The sequence below is a fragment of the Pseudophryne corroboree genome, chromosome 7 (assembly GCF_028390025.1).
Source record: "Pseudophryne corroboree isolate aPseCor3 chromosome 7, aPseCor3.hap2, whole genome shotgun sequence".
Lineage (NCBI taxonomy): Eukaryota > Metazoa > Chordata > Amphibia > Anura > Myobatrachidae > Pseudophryne > Pseudophryne corroboree.
In genome coordinates this window covers 383,828,053-383,845,456 of record NC_086450.1, presented here as the reverse complement: position 1 = coordinate 383,845,456, position 17,404 = coordinate 383,828,053, and the positions used below count along the sequence as shown (strand labels likewise).

At 46.8% G+C, this 17,404-nt stretch overlaps 1 protein-coding gene across 1 annotated transcript in view; it reads left to right on the top strand.

Annotated features, from left to right (window-relative positions):
* IL4R (interleukin 4 receptor) overlaps positions 1 to 17,404 on the top strand; it is a 378,782-nt gene that overhangs the window by 286,215 nt on the left and 75,163 nt on the right. Inside the window, exon 3 of the mRNA XM_063934581.1 lies at positions 13,511 to 13,649. Within this exon, the coding sequence (XP_063790651.1) occupies positions 13,511 to 13,649 (139 nt within the window). The remainder of the gene's footprint in view (positions 1 to 13,510; positions 13,650 to 17,404) is intronic.

The following is a 17,404-nucleotide window of genomic DNA, read 5'->3' as shown; positions in this document are numbered from 1 at the left end:
CAAATCCACAGGAGAGTCCAATTGGGGTAAGCCATTCCGCGATGATCTTCCTCAGTTGCCGTAAGAGGTTTTCAGCTGTGTGCGTATTCTGGAAAGCGGTGATACAAAGCGTAGCCTGCCTAGGAAAGAGTTGGCGTTTGCGAGATGCTGCTACTGGTGCCGCCGCTGCTGTTCTTGCGGCGGGAGTCCATACATCTACCCAGTGGGCTGTCACAGTCATATAGTCCTGACCCTGCCCTGCTCCACTTGTCCACATGTCCGTGGTTAAGTGGACATTGGGTACAACTGCATTTTTTAGGACACTGGTGAGTCTTTTTCTGACGTCCGTGTACATTCTCGGTATCGCCTGCCTAGAGAAGTGGAACCTAGATGGTATTTGGTAACGGGGGCACACTGCCTCAATAAATTGTCTAGTTCCCTGTGAACTAACGGCGGATACCGGACGCACGTCTAACACCAACATAGTTGTCAAGGACTCAGTTATCCGCTTTGCAGTAGGATGACTGCTGTGATATTTCATCTTCCTCGCAAAGGACTGTTGAACAGTCAATTGCTTACTGGAAGTAGTACAAGTGGGCTTACGACTTCCCCTCTGGGATGACCATCGACTCCCAGCGGCAACAACAGCAGCGCCAGCAGCAGTAGGCGTTACACGCAAGGATGCATCGGAGGAATCCCAGGCAGGAGAGGACTCGTCAGACTTGCCAGTGACATGGCCTGCAGGACTATTGGCATTCCTGGGGAAGGAGGAAATTGACACTGAGGGAGTTGGTGGGGTGGTTTGCGTGAGCTTGGTTACAAGAGGAAGGGATTTACTGGTCAGTGGACTGCTTCCGCTGTCACCCAAAGTTTTTGAACTTGTCACTGACTTATTATGAATGCGCTGCAGGTGACGTATAAGGGAGGATGTTCCGAGGTGGTTAACGTCCTTACCCCTACTTATTACAGCTTGACAAAGGGAACACACGGCTTGACACCTGTTGTCCGCATTTCTGGTGAAATACCTCCACACCGAAGAGCTGATTTTTTTGGTATTTTCACCTGGCATGTCAACGGCCATATTCCTCCCACGGACAACAGGTGTCTCCCCGGGTGCCTGACTTAAACAAACCACCTCACCATCAGAATCCTCCTGGTCAATTTCCTCCCCAGCGCCAGCAACACCCATATCCTCCTCATCCTGGTGTACTTCAACACTGACATCTTCAATCTGACTATCAGGAACTGGACTGCGGGTGCTCCTTCCAGCACTTGCAGGGGGCATGCAAATAGTGGAAGGCGCATGCTCTTCACGTCCAGTGTTGGGAAGGTCAGGCATCGCAAACGACACAATTGGACTCTCCTTGTGGATTTGGGATTTCAAAGAACGCACAGTTCTTTGCGGTGCTTTTGCCAGCTTGAGTCTTTTCAGTTTTCTAGCGAGAGGCTGAGTGCTTCCATCCTCATGTGAAGCTGAACCACTAGCCATGAACATAGGCCAGGGCCTCAGCCGTTCCTTGCCACTCCGTGTGGTAAATGGCATATTGGCAAGTTTACGCTTCTCCTCCGACAATTTTATTTTAGGTTTTGGAGTCCTTTTTTTTCTGATATTTGGTGTTTTGGATTTGACATGCTCTGTACTATGACATTGGGCATCGGCCTTGGCAGACGACGTTGCTGGCATTTCATCGTCTCGGCCATGACTAGTGGCAGCAGCTTCAGCACGAGGTGGAAGTGGATCTTGATCTTTCCCTAATTTTGGAACCTCAACTTTTTTGTTCTCCATATTTTATAGGCAGAACTAAAAGGCACCTCAGGTAAACAATGGAGATGGATGGATTGGATACTAGTATACAATTATGGACGGACTGCCACGGTTAGGTGGTATAAAAAAACCACGGTTAGGTGGTATATAATACAATTATGGATGGACGGACTGCCTGCCGAGTGCCGACACAGAGGTAGCCACAGCCGTGAACTACCGCACTGTACACTGGTTGATAAAGAGATAGTAGTATACTCGTAACAACTAGTATGACGACGGTATAAAGAATGAAAAAAAACCCACGGTTAGGTGGTATATATTATAATACAATTATGGTTGGACGGACTGCCTGCCGAGTGCCGACACAGAGGTAGCCACAGCCGTGAACTACCGCACTGTACACTGGTTGATAAAGAGATAGTAGTATACTCGTAACAACTAGTATGACGACGGTATAAAGAATGAAAAAAAACCCACGGTTAGGTGGTATATATTATAATACAATTATGGTTGGACGGACTGCCTGCCGAGTGCCGACACAGAGGTAGCCACAGCCGTGAACTACCGCACTGTACACTGGTTGATAAAGAGATAGTAGTATACTCGTAACAACTAGTATGACGACGGTATAAAGAATGAAAAAAAAACCACGGTTAGGTGGTATATATTATAATACAATTATGGTTGGACGGACTGCCTGCCGAGTGCCGACACAGAGGTAGCCACAGCCGTGAACTACCGCACTGTACACTGGTTGATAAAGAGATAGTAGTATACTCGTAACAACTAGTATGACGACGGTATAAAGAATGAAAAAAAAACCACGGTTAGGTGGTATATATTATAATACAATTATGGTTGGATGGACTGCCTGCCGAGTGCCGACACAGAGGTAGCCACAGCCGTGAACTACCGCACTGTACACTGGTTGATAAAGAGATAGTAGTATACTCGTAACAACTAGTATGACGACGGTATAAAGAATGAAAAAAAAACCACGGTTAGGTGGTATATATTATAATACAATTATGGATGGACGGACTGCCTGCCGAGTGCCGACACAGAGGTAGCCACAGCCGTGAACTACCGCACTGTACACTGGTTGATAAAGAGATAGTAGTATACTCGTAACAACTAGTATGACGACGGTATAAAGAATGAAAAAAAAACCACGGTTAGGTGGTATATATTATAATACAATTATGGTTGGACGGACTGCCTGCCGAGTGCCGACACAGAGGTAGCCACAGCCGTGAACTACCGCACTGTACACTGGTTGATAAAGAGATAGTAGTATACTCGTAACAACTAGTATGACGACGGTATAAAGAATGAAAAAAAAACCACGGTTAGGTGGTATATAATACAATTATGGTTGGACGGACTGCCTGCCGAGTGCCGACACAGAGGTAGCCACAGCCGTGAACTACCGCACTGTACACTGGTTGATAAAGAGATAGTAATATACTCGTAACAACTAGTATGACGACGGTATAAAGAATGAAAAAAAAACCACGGTTAGGTGGTATATATTATAATACAATTATGGTTGGACGGACTGCCTGCCGAGTGCCGACACAGAGGTAGCCACAGCCGTGAACTACCGCACTGTACACTGGTTGATAAAGAGATAGTAGTATACTCGTAACAACTAGTATGACGACGGTATAAAGAATGAAAAAAAAACCACGGTTAGGTGGTATATATTATAATACAATTATGGATGGACGGACTGCCTGCCGAGTGCCGACACAGAGGTAGCCACAGCCGTGAACTACCGCACTGTACACTGGTTGATAAAGAGATAGTAGTATACTCGTAACAACTAGTATGACGACGGTATAAAGAATGAAAAAAAAACCACGGTTAGGTGGTATATAATACAATTATGGTTGGACGGACTGCCTGCCGAGTGCCGACACAGAGGTAGCCACAGCCGTGAACTACCGCACTGTACACTGGTTGATAAAGAGATAGTAGTATACTCGTAACAACAACTAGTATGACGACGGTATAAAGAATGAAAAAAAAACCACGGTTAGGTGGTATATATTATAATACAATTATGGATGGACGGACTGCCTGCCGAGTGCCGACACAGAGGTAGCCACAGCCGTGAACTACCGCACTGTACTGTGTCTGCTGCTAATATAGACTGGTTGATAAAGAGATAGTATACAATACTACTAATATACTGGTGGTCAGGCACTGGTCACCACTAGTCACACTGGCAGTGGCACTCCTGCAGCAAAAGTGTGCACTGTTTAATTTTAATATAATATTATTTATCATGTACTCCTGGCTCCTGCTATAACAACCTGCAGTGCTCCCCAGTCTCCCCCACAATTATAAGCTTTATATACAATACATTGATGTGCAGCACACTGGGCTGAGCAGTGCACACAGACTGAGTCACTGTGTGACTGTGTATCGTTTTTTTCAGGCAGAGAACGGATATATTAAATAAAACAAACAACTGCACTGTCTCTGGTGGTCACTGGTCACTGTGGTCGTCAGTCACTAAACTCTGTCTGCACTCTCTTCTAATCTACAGTATCACAGCAATCTCTCTCTCTCTCTCTCTTCTAAATCTAATCTAAATGGAGAGGACGCCAGCCACGTCCTCTCCCTATCAATCTCAATGCACGTGTGAAAATGGCGGCGACGCGCGGCTCCTTATATAGAATCCGAGTCTCGCGAGAATCCGACAGCGTCATGATGACGTTCGGGCGCGCTCGGGTTAACCGAGCAAGGCGGGAAGATCCGAGTCGCTCGGACCCGTGAAAAAAAAAGTGAAGTTCGTGCGGGTTCGGATTCAAAGAAACCGAACCCGCTCATCTCTAGTAAATATACCCAAATATATACATATATTGCACACTCCAAAAGCGAACAGTACGTGTTCATAAGCGTTCCAAACATTTCCAGTTCCAAAAATGTTACATTCTAAAACATGCTCGTTCTAGGTTTATCGTCAATACGTCTAGGTGTTCAGTTAAACAAAACAAATAACCCTATCAATCAGTTCTTTCATTGACAACTTGTTTACATTAATTATTTCTCTAAGGGGCCAATTTAGCACCATCCGCATCCCTGATGCAGAGGACAGGTGATAAAATCGCCCAAACTCGCACTGCGATAATTGATTACATCGCAGGGATGTATCAATTATCGCGTGCAGGGACAGAGATCGAGGTCAATCTCTGTCCCTGCGATGATACTCCACAGCATCATCGGGGTATTTTTCGGAAAAAAATACCCCAATGTCCTGCTGCGCATCCGCCGACATCGCCGCTACCGCCCGGTCCCCCCCCTGTCGCGACTACACCCGCACACCGCGGACCCCCCCCAACAAGATCAATATACTCACCAGTCCAGAGAGCCGGTACGCGCTGCTACAGGAGGCTGCCGGGCGCCGGGTCCTTCTCCTGCGCTGTGACCCCCGGTGCCGTAAAGTGCGATGCCGTTTTGCAGCGTCACTTTACTGCACCAGGGTCACATTGCAGCACATGGGGAACGCTCACCGGAGCAGCGGACACCGGCTCCCTGGACAGGTGAGTATGGTTTTTGTTTTGTTTTTTGCTTTCTTTTTACTTTTTACACTGTGATCAGCTTGTGTGTCCACTCTGCTGGGTCCCTGTTCAGCTTTCTCTGCCAGGGGCAAATGCCACATTATCGCAGTGCTGCCCTGTGAACTCGCCAGCCTGAGCTGGCGTGATTATCATAGGGCACACTGCGGTATTTTTTTCACTTTTTTTTTTAGTAAATTTGGGCACATCACATTTCCCATTATAAGTATGGGGAATGCGATGTGGGTTACTAAAAAAAGTGAATCAAAGGGTTTGAAGCAGTTTTTCATGAAAACTGCTCCAAATGCCCTTTAATACATTCAAGTGATACTAAAATAATGTGAAAAGGGTGTGAAAACACCCTTTTTCACATTATTTTAGTAAAAAATAATGTTAATAAATAGACCCCTATATCTTTAATCTATAAGAAACACAGGAGAGATGTATCAAATCTTAGAGGACAGGTGGAGCAGGGCCATATTGCCACCCAAGGGGGCTTGTAGTGCAGCAGGAGGCCCCTTCCACTGAGCAGCATACCAGCCCTACAACTTACTTTACTGGCAAGTGGGTCCTTCCTACTATGTGGCGCCATCTTCCTGGAAACTGATAAATAGAGCTACCTAAAATATCAACTACTCTAGGCAACATCTGTAGAGGTACAGTACAGGAGTCATTATATAAGGAAAGGGTTGTAAAAAACATTATTTTTTGCGGGGTGGGGGGGGGGGGTAAACTGGGTTTTTTTGTTTAAACCATTTTTTTATGTATTACTGTTTCAATAAATTGTAATCCTACCTATTTTATTAATACTGTGAATTGTTGCTATGTATTACAAACCTTGATCAACCATGCTTTAATGGTTTCTAACATTAACAATCCAAAGTTATTAGGCTTTGATATGATTTAATTTACATCTTTCAATAAAACCAATTTCTGCTGCGGGGTACACTGGGCTCCACAAGGAAAGACATAGGGGGTGTAGAGTAGGATCTTGATCTGAGGCACCAACAGGCTCAAAAGCTTTGACTGTTCCCAGAATGCATAGCGCCGCCTCCTCTATAACCCCACCTCCCTGCACAGGAGCTCAGTTTTGTAGTTGGTGCCGCAGATAGCAGGCACATAACAGAGGGGCTGCTCTGGGCAGCCCTAAGAAGAGCTTTTTTTGAGAAGAAAAGTGAAGACTTCAAGGGCTGTAGCAGTGTGTACATGTCTAGTGACATTCACTGCTGCAGCTCCATCTCTCCCCAGCGGCGCTGTACACTCCCGAGCCCTGGTTGCCGGGTAACTACAGCAGGAGGCTCCGGTTTTCTTCTGAGTCAGGCACACAAAACGGGGGCTCTCCGGGATCGCGTGGCCACAATTCGGGAGGTGGTGAGTAGGTCCTGCTCGCGGGACCCGTGCGTTATCGCAATCTGGCGTGGTCGGTGGGAGGCGGGCCGCGAGCGCTGGCGGTGGACCCTGTGGCAGTACAGGCGATCCCACTAGATCACCAGGGCATGGGTGCAGGTCAGGTTTTCTCTTAAAACCTTTTTTGTGTGTAGCCCGCAGTACCTGGTGGTTTTGCCAGCAGAGGGGATAAGGCTTAGACCTGGAGCCCCTCTCCCAGCCCCAGGGCACCATTTCCAGCAAATTGTTCCACCCTGGAGCTGCATATCTGTCTCTCCCTCACTCCCTGTCAGTGTTTGGGCGCCATTTCTCTCAGCTACACTGTTCCTGGGACTGCTTGGGCAAATCCTCCTTTGTAAAGCCGCCTGATAGTCAGCGCTGTGACTTTACATGACACTTAAGTATTCTACATGTCACTTAGACAGTGTTAGTTAAGAAAGAGTGCATTTAGTCAGGGTTCTCTGGTACAAGTACCCTGTGATATACATCCAGTTCTTACTGTGCAGTGTTATATCTATTGACTACATAGCTATATATATATAAGCTGCAGTATTATTGTTAGTAATAACCTCTGCATTGTATAACTGTGACTATATGTGTGTGCATTAGCTTGCTGAGTGATTTCCATTGTGTGTCACTGTCTCTCACTCACCTGGCTATCCCTATATTCTATAACCTGAGGGGGCTTGGTGCGTCAGGTTTTATAATAATATAGGATATTCACAAGATATACTCTAATACGTATTTTTCTCAGTGATTTTAGTCACCATATCTCTCCTGTATCTCTGCTTGTGCTGACTACACTGCGCAGGGGTTTGGGCAAGAGGTATTGTGCTGCTGACAATTGTACTGTGTTACCTGATACTGCAAGTTATATCATGTCTGCTTCTGAGGGTAACGGTTCTGGGGCTGAACACACTGCCGGTGTTGCTGAAGCCGCAGATCCCTATGAGGAGACCATAGCAGCTGTGGGCTCTGGTGCTGGGGGCTCCTTGCCCCCCAGTGGGACTGTGGCAACGGGGGTGTATAATGACCCACCGTGGGCTACTTTCTCCACGCTTCTACATACGCTAGTTACTAAACTAACACCCCCTATGGGACCTCCTATGCTGGTGCAACCGTATGTGGTCCCTGCAGCTAACCCGCCGTGGGCGGATAATTTGTCTGCTCAATTGAAGAAGTTGAACCAGTCCTTGACTACTAAAAACTCTGACCCTCGCTCGCCTAAGACCAAGGGGTCCTCTAAGCGAGCTCTTATCTCCTCACAATCCACTGCTGTCACTGACACCTCGTCTGATGAAGATGGCGCTTACACTGACCCCACAGATTCTGACACAGATACTGCTGAGGGGGAGGGTAGTTCACATGTGGATGTTCCTGATCTTTTGGAGGCTATTAAGTTGATTTTACAGATTACGGATGATCCCGAGCCATCCGCCCCTCCTAAGAAACCAGATAGGTTCAAGCGTCAGAAGGTGGTTAAACAAGTTTTACCTCACTCTGACCACCTAGTGGATATACATCAGGAACCCTGGGGAAACCCGGGAAAGAAGTTTGTGCCTCAAAAGAAGATGCTGGCTCGCTATCCCCTCGCGCCAGAGCTGTCTAAAAATTGGGAAACGCCTCCTCCAGTAGACTCACATGTGGCTAGGATGGTGGTTTCCTCAGCTCTACCTGTCTTGTTTCTAAAAGAGCCTACGGATAAACGTGTGGAGGGTTATCTAAAAGCGATTTACACCCTCACGGGTGCTGCACAAAGGCCCACTATTGCAGCAACATGGGCTGCAGAGGCTATTGAAGCATGGGCCCTAGAGTTAGAAGCTGAAATCTCTCATATATTGTCACAGCTTTTCACTATATTAAAGAGGCGGCTTCTGATGCCGGTATCCTAGCAGCCAAGGCCTCTACTACATCAGTCCTGGCTCGCCGGATATTGTGGCTGAGATCCTGGTCTGTGGATCTGGACTCTAGAAAAACCCTGGAGGTACTCCCTTTCAAGCGAGATATTCTGTTTGGGGAGGACTTAAATAAGATTGTGGCTGACTTGGCTACTGTCAAAACTGCCTGTCTGCCAAGTACCGCTCCTCCTGTGTTGAAAGCTAAAGGTACGTCCTTTCGCCCCTTTTGTCCTTCAGGTAAAGCAAAAGGTCAGGCATACAACAAGCAGGCCCGCACTTCCAAACCTGGTAAGCCGAAGCCCAAAAGAGCCTGGGCTGCTTGTCAGCCAGCTTCCAAGATAGATAAGTCTGCCGCATGACGGGGCGGGCCTCCCCCTGGGGGATCCCAGGGTGGGGGGCTGGCTTCTAGGGTATACCCAGGAATGGTTGAAGACCACTTCAGATGCCTGGGTACGGGAAGTCGTCACTCGAGGTTATGCCATAGCCTTCAAAAACCGACCCCCTCATCGATTTTGCCGGACAGACAAAGGCAAGCGCTCTACATTCGGTGGTGCAGACCCTCCTGGATACAGGAGTCGTAGTACAGGTGCCTCTTGTTCAGAGGGGCCGGGGGTACTATTCTCCGCTGTTTCTGGTCCCGAAACCGAATGGGTCCTCCCTGCCCATTCTCAACCTCAAGGCATTGAACAGGTTTGTGAAAGTGTCCAAGTTCCGTATGGAAACCCTTCGCTCTATAGTTCTGGCCTTGGAACCTGGGGACTACATGGTCTCCCTGGACATACAGGATGCTTACCTGCATATTCCTATAGCAGTGTCACATCAGCAATACCTGAGGTTTGCGATTGGCAACCTCCATTACCAGTTTCGGGCGTTACCTTTTGGTTTAACTACGGCTCCGCGAGTCTTCACCAAAGTTATGGCGGTGATGACGGTGGTACTCCGCCTTCAAGGGGTCAGGATACTGCCGTATCTGGACGACTTGTTAATCCTGGCAAATTCCCCAGAACTTCTCCTACGTCATCTGGATATGACTGTCCAGTTTCTACAAGCACACGGGTGGCTCATCAACTGGAAGAAATCCTCCCTGGTCCCTGCAAGAGCATGGTGCACCTGGGAGCGCTATTGGACACTCACAACCAGCGGTTGTTTTTGTCTCAGGAGAAAGTCCTGAAACTTCAGGACAGGATTCGTTGCTTCCTTTCTCGTCCGCAAGTGTCGATACATTCGGCGATGCAGGTGCTGGGCCTCATGGTATCAGCATTCGACATGGTGGAGTATGCTCAATTCCATTCTCGCCCCCTCCAGAGGCTGATTCTAGCCAAGTGGGACGGCCTGCCTCACCGGATCAGGTCTCACATGATCTCATTGACTCCGGAAGTCCGTCTGTCGCTGCACTGGTGGCTCCAGGACCAAAGATTGTGCAGGGGCCGTCCCTTCTGGATATCCGACTGGGTCCTGTTGACGACAGATGCCAGTCTAAGAGGTTGGGGAGCGGTGCTGGAGCAACACTCCCTTCAGGGTCGGTGGACCAAGGAGGAATCTCTCCTCTCGATCAACATTCTGGAATTGCGGGCGGTCTTTAATGCGTTGAACCTGGCCCAGCATTTAATTCAGAACCGTCCTGTTCAAGTACAGTCGGACAACGCCACCACAGTGGCTTACATAAATCATCAAGGCGGCACTCAAAGCCGTTTGGCAATGAAGGAAGTCTCACGGATCCTACATTGGGCGGAACGCCATCTACCGGCCATATCGGCAATATTCATTGCGGGAGTCCTGAATTGGGAAGCAGGCTTTCTCAGTCGTCAGGACGTGCATGCCGGTGAGTGGGGCCTCCATCCAGAAGTGTTTCAACTCCTAGTGGAAAGGTGGGGCCTTCCATACGTAGATCTGATGGCGTCTCGACACAATCACAAGGTTCCGGTCTTCGGAGCAAGGACAAGGGATCCTCAAGCAGCATTCGTGGATGCGCTGGCGGTACCGTGGAGGTTTCGGCTGCTATACGTGTTCCCTCCGGTGTCACTCCTGCCCAGGGTAATTCGGAAGTTCAAGCAAGAAAAAGGAATTCTGCTTCTCATAGCTTTAGCGTGGCCCAGACGGCACTGGTTCTCAGACCTGCAAAGCCTATCGTCAGAGCGTCCAATTCTACTTCCACAACGCCCAGACCTCCTCGTTCAGGGCCCCTGTGTCTACCAGGACCTAGCCCGGCTGTCTTTGACGGTGTGGCTCTTGAAGCTTCCGTCTTAAGGGCTAAAGGGTTTTCAGAGGCGGTCATTCAAACTATGTTGCGGGCCCGGAAACCGGCTTCCGCTCGGATTTACTATAGGGTCTGGCATTCTTACTTTGTTTGGTGCGCATCTAACAATTATGACGCTTCCAAGTTTAGTATAGCCAAGTTGTTGGCTTTTCTTCAGCAGGGCCTGGACTTAGGCCTGCGTCTGGCCTCCCTCAAGGTTCAAATATCTGCCTTGTCGGTGTGGTTTCAGAGAAAGATTGCAACCTTACCTGATGTGCATACCTTTACTCAGGGTGTGTTGCATATCCAACCTCCCTATGTCCCACCTGTGGCTCCTTGGGACTTGTCGGTGGTTTTGTAGGCTTTACAAGAGTCTCTGTTTGAACCTCTTTGTTCAGCTGATCTTAAGTGGCTTTCCCTTAAGGTGGTGTTTCTGCTGGCTATTGCTTCAGCTAGAAGAGTGTCGGATTTGGGTGCCTTGTCTTGTAGTTCTCCATATCTGATATTTCACCGTGACCGGGCGGTTCTTAGGACGTTCTAAGGTGGTTTCTTCGTCCCACCTTAACCAGGAGATTGTGGTTCCGGCACTTGTTTCTCCTGATCTGTCTCCCAAAGAGCGGTCTTTGGATGTGGTACGGGCTCTTCGTATCTATGTGAAGAGAACTGCTTCTATTAGAAAATCTGATTCTCTCTTTGTGCTGTTTGGATTTCACAAATGGGGCTAGCCTGCTCACAAGCAAACTTTGGCCAGATGGATTAGAATGGTGATTGCACATGCTTATGCGAGGGCTGGTCTATCAGCTCCTGCTCACATTACGGCCCATTCTACTCGGTCTGTTGGACCTTCTTGGGCGGCCCACCGTGGTGCGACCCTTGAACAATTGTGCAAGGCGGCTATGTGGTCCTCTGTGAACACGTTCATAAGGTTCTATGCCTTCGATACTGCCGCTTCCCAGGATGCTTCCTTTGGACGCCGGGTTCTTGTGCCCGCTACAGTGCATCCCCTCCCATAATGAACTGCTTTAGGACATTTCCTATGTCTTTCCTTGTGGAGCCCAGTGTACCTCGCAGCAGAAAACGAGTTTTATGGTAAGAACTTACCTTTGTTAAAACTCTTTCTACGAGGTACACTGAGCTCCACAAGGCGCCCACCCTGACGCACTTAGCTTCTTTGGGTTGGTATGGCATTAGCCGCTGACACTTCTCCTGTCGTGAGAGTGTGGTGTATGTGGCTACTAACCGTTGTCGTCTCTTTTCCTGCTACTGCATTGGGTTGGTTAACTAAAGACTGAGCTCCTGTGCAGGGAGGCGGGGTTATAGAGGAGGCGGCGCTATGCATTCTGGGAACAGTCAAAGCTTTTGAGCCTGTTGGTGCCTCGGATCAAGATCCTACTCTACACCCCCTATGTCTTTCCTTGTGGAGCCCACTACACCCCCTATGTCTTTCCTTGTGGAGCCCAGTGTACCTCGCAGAAAGAGTTTTAACAAAGGTAAGTTCTTACCAGAAAACTTGTTTTTTTACTGCTTATTATGCCTATTATTATGAGAGAAACTGCCGTTTGCAGCACAGACAGTAGCTGGGAGTGGCTCAATAAGGTGCTGGAAGGTTGGTACAGCTACATTTTGACAGTGAGCTGCTCCACTCACCGTAGCGTGTCAGTTGGCCCTCACGCACCTTCGTAGCTGATGTTCACCTCTCACCTCAATGGCATGTGATGCTCCACAGTTTCCACGTCGGTTATGGTGCTATTTATCCAGTCACGATACACCTTCACCACAGCAGCACGCAAACAGTTCACAAACTGCGCTGTTCTAGAAATCCTGCCAGCCTTGGCCCGAAAGCCGATAATTATCCCTTTTTGCTCAGATAAATCGCGCCTTTCACCAATGACAGCAACGAGTGATATGTGTACAGACGGCCTAACGCACACCTTATATACCCACCAAGCCAGCGCACGACCCGTGATGTACTTCATGGTTTAGCGCTGCCGATGAGAAATTTAGGAGGTGGTCATAATAATGTGACTCAACCATGTATGTAGACAGACTAAACACATTTAAACAAAGTGCACTCATAGATAGATGAATTACAAGTTAATGTTAAGCATTAGTCCCACTTATTACTTATAATTAAATAAATCTGAATAGTAATACAAAATGGAAAATGCAAAAGCACTTTTTAGAGAGGCACACACACAAAGGTTAAGCATTAGCACAATTTTTTTTATTGTAATAGGCTTTTTTTAAGATGTCACAGTGCCGTACCTGTACTCACACCATAATAAAAAAAAGAGTGTTAAAAAAAACCCAAAACATTTGTTTTATACCAGTGATTCTCAAACTTGGCCCTCAAGGACCCCCAACAGTTGACGTTTTCCAGGTCTCCTCATCTGTGGATCTTTTAAAATGTGTCACTGAGTAATGAATACACCTGTGTACCTGCTAGGTGACCTGGAAAACATGAACCTAAAAACATCAAACATAAAATCAGGACCCTCTCAGCCATGTGTTTTGTTCTTCACTTTGCCTGTGGTAAAATCTAGATGTCATATGAAAATTCAGCTATTGAAGAATATGCTTTTTATGCCACCATAGGTTTAGAAGACCTATGACATACATGCTGTGACAGAAATTCTTACTATTACTTATTTCTTCTAAATATATATTCCTACCTCTGCAGCCCAGTCAGAGCTTCACATACAGAACTTGGATTGCTTCAATGACTACATCACTGAGATGTTTTGCTCATGGAAAGTCCCATATTCACACATCAACTGCAGCAATGATTTCTTGTTGGAGTATAATAAACGCAAAGAACCGTAAGTTCCTGTGTATTATTCTAGAGTATGGTCTGGGGTCCCTCCACACTCACTTATTATTGGTGCACTATAAATGTGGGGCTTGGAAAGCCATGAATTTTGTATGAAAATGCTGAGAGTGCCACTGAAACCGGGTTCATGACATGCATAGTAGATAAATCATCAATAAATCTGGAAAGAGTTTCAGGTCATTGTAGACCAGTTATTTATATAGCGCACACATATTCTGCAGCGCTTTACAGAAAATATTTGGCCATTCACATCAGTCCCTGCCCCAGTAGAGCTTACAATGTATATTCCCTACCACATGTATACGCACACACATTCATGCTAGGGTTTATTTTGCTGGGAGCCAATTAACCTACCAGCTTATTTTTGGTTTGTGGGAGGAAATCGGAGTACCCGGAGGAAACCCACGCAAGTACGGGGAGAATATACAAACTCCACACAGTTAGGGCCATAGTGGGAATCGAACTCATGACCACAGTAATACAGTGCCAAAAAAACAGGCTGATCGGGGCTGGAGCTGACGTCACACATTCTCCCAGAAAACACTTGAGCACGCCTGCGTTTTTCCTGACACTCCCAGAAAACGGCCAGTTACCACCCCCAAATGCCGTTTCCTTTCAATCAGCCTGGGCTCGCCTGGCGATAAACAAAAACACAGGATTTTTTTCGCTGTTTGGCATCACACCTGCGCATTGCGGTGCATGCGCAGTCATTCGATAATCGTCCGCTGTGCGATTTCGCACAACAGCGATCAGGTCTGAATTAGGCCCCTAGTCCGGTTCACGAGCAATTCAGCCCCCAAGCTGGCTCCAGTTCCAGTTATCATCGGTTCTAGTCGATCCAAGTGCAAAATAGTTCCTAAGCTGACGCCTGTTCCAGTTTCCAGTGGTTCCAGCCCAGTCTAAGTGCAAGTAATTTCCTAAGCTGACTCCTGATCCAGTATACACCTGTTTCAGTCTAGGCAATACAAACCCTGTTCCAGCCTCTGAATTCCACTTGTTCATTATAATAAAATTCTCCAGAGTTAGATTTTTACCTGAGCCTTGAATTCCTCATGCGCAAGAATTACCTATGTCCACCTTTTTTCCTGCACAGAGCACACCCTACAGAACCAACACCAGAGTTAACGTGGAATTAACCTAGAACCACAAAAAAAAACAGAGTTCTGTCAAACTCCATCCTAGGATGATGTTAGCTAGTTCTGGACCTTTGCCGGATCTCTGCTGGGTAAAATCATTATGTACTAGTGTGGACATTAGCCGTGCATATGCATATCACTTTAACCTTTTGGTGGCAGTGTTAGGTTGATGGGGAAAAATCCCTCACTGAGCACCATGGTTTTCACAAGGGCTTCTAGGAACCCTAGCATGGTAAATTGCAGCGGTTCATCATTCGGCATCACTGCTATATGCAGCAGGGCATAATGATAGTTGCTGCAACCACTGAGTTACCCAGAGCCGGTCCTAACCAATATGATGCCCTAGGCAAGATTTTGGCTGGTGCCCCCTAGCACCACCGCTGGTTCCGCCTCTGACCTTGCACCTCTTTCCCAGCACCATCACTCCTCACCCATAGCAGTCCTTATTTTGGTGTTTGTACCCCCTATATTTTAAATAGGAACAGTTCGCACATTTGGCGCACAGCCCAAAAAGGGGTGTGTTTTTGCTGGCAAGGGGCATGTCCACACAGCGGTAACCCCAATTCCAATTACGCCACATAGTACTGCAACTTTATTCACATTTGATCATGTGATAGTGTCCATAATTCATATTACATCCCACAGTAGTATCACTTTACCTTATAAATATTACTCCTCACAATAGAGCCCCTTATTCACATGACATCACACTGAATTGCTCTTTATTCATATTAGACGACAGAGTAGTGCCCTTTATATATGCAACGCCACATAGTAGAGCACCTTATACATATAATGCCACACATTAGTAATGCATTTATACACATAATTCCACACAGTAATGCCCCTTACATATTATTAATGTCCTTATAAACATAATGCGCCTTACACATTTTGACAACCTTTATTAATGCCCTTTTACACATAATGTCCCTTACATATATGCCGCACATTATTAATGCCCTTATACACATAATGACACACATAGTGCTCCCTACACATTTGCTGCACATTATTAGTGCCCCTATACACATAATGACACACATACAGTAGTACCCTGTTACACATATGCCGCACATTATTAATGCCCTTATACACATAATGACACACATAGTGCCCCTTACACATATGTTGCACATTAATGCATTTTTACATGACACACATAACGCTCCTTACACATATTCCGAACACTACTGCACAACCAACCCACTCACATGCACACAGCACTCACACTGCCACTAACACTGTCACCTCTTCCTCTGTTTGGATACAGATGTGTCCTCATAAAACTTGCCTCAATGCTAACGTCGGGCACCTTTTTTTATGAAAATGCATCTTATTTGCATTGCTATGTGGCTAGGATACAAAATCAGATTCTGCTGATTAAAATTATATGCAGCATGCCTATATATTGTGTGAGACTGTGGCTGTATCTGCATAAGAAATGCTACACACAGAATATAGGCATGCCACATATCATTTTAATCAGCAGAAGCTGTTGATGCCCCTCGGTATATCAAATGTCCTAGGCAATTGCCTAGTTTGCCTATGCATATGGCCGGCTCTGGAGTTACCAATGGTAAATATAATCCCTAAATCCATTTACATAGTCAGAGCAAAGGTCCTAAAATCAGTGACAGACTTTTAGATGTTATACAGCAATAATCTAGTTCTACATAAATTGTGATGTTGGACAGTGTTCTGCTCCAATAAGAGGTGGCAGCTGAGCAGAAGACAGTAAGTAGTTGGATTTTGTTTCACATAGGGGTGCATTTGATAACACAACTTTCCCACAACACATTTGTTGTAGTTAAACACAGGGGTTCAGTATGAATTACCGGTGGACGGGATGCCGGCTGTCAATAATCCTGTTGCACCGGGATTCCTGCTGGTGGCAATTTCCGGCGTTGGTATCCTGACCGCTGGGATCCCGACAGCCGGCAAATTAAACGTATCCCAAACACAGCAGTATAAAATGAAAGAAGAAATGAAGAACTGGGCTTTTGGAAGAGGACAAAATAGTAATTGTAAACTTTCCCACCCTTGTGCCTGGTACCTGTGGGTTTTCAAACACAAATGAACCTGTTACATAACTCTACACAGCTATAACCTCCTGCCATAAGGCTGGGGCAAATTTCAATAATGCGACATGATGGCGTCTATTTTCAGCGTTCTATTAAGGAAAATAGTTCCTGCGGGTTCCTGCAGAATAATAGCATAGGTTATTGTTATTTCTGCTGCGGGGTACACTGGGCTCCACAAGGAATGGACAATGGGGTGTAGAGTAGGATCTTGATCCGAGGCACCAACAGGCTCAAAGCTTTGACTGTTCCCAGAATGCACAGTGCCGCCTCCTATATCACCCCGCCTCCCTGCACAGGATCTCAGTTTTGTAGTTGGTGCTGCAGTAGCAGGCACTTAACAGAGGGGCTGCTTCAGGCAGCCCTAAGAAGAGCTTTTTTTCTGAGGAAAAAAGTGAAGACTTCAAGGGCAGCAGCAGTGTTACATGTCAGTGGACATTCACGGCTGCAGCTCCGGCTCTCCACAGCGGCGCTGTACACTCCCGAGCCCTGGTTGCCGGGTAACTACAGCAGGAGGCTCCGGTTTT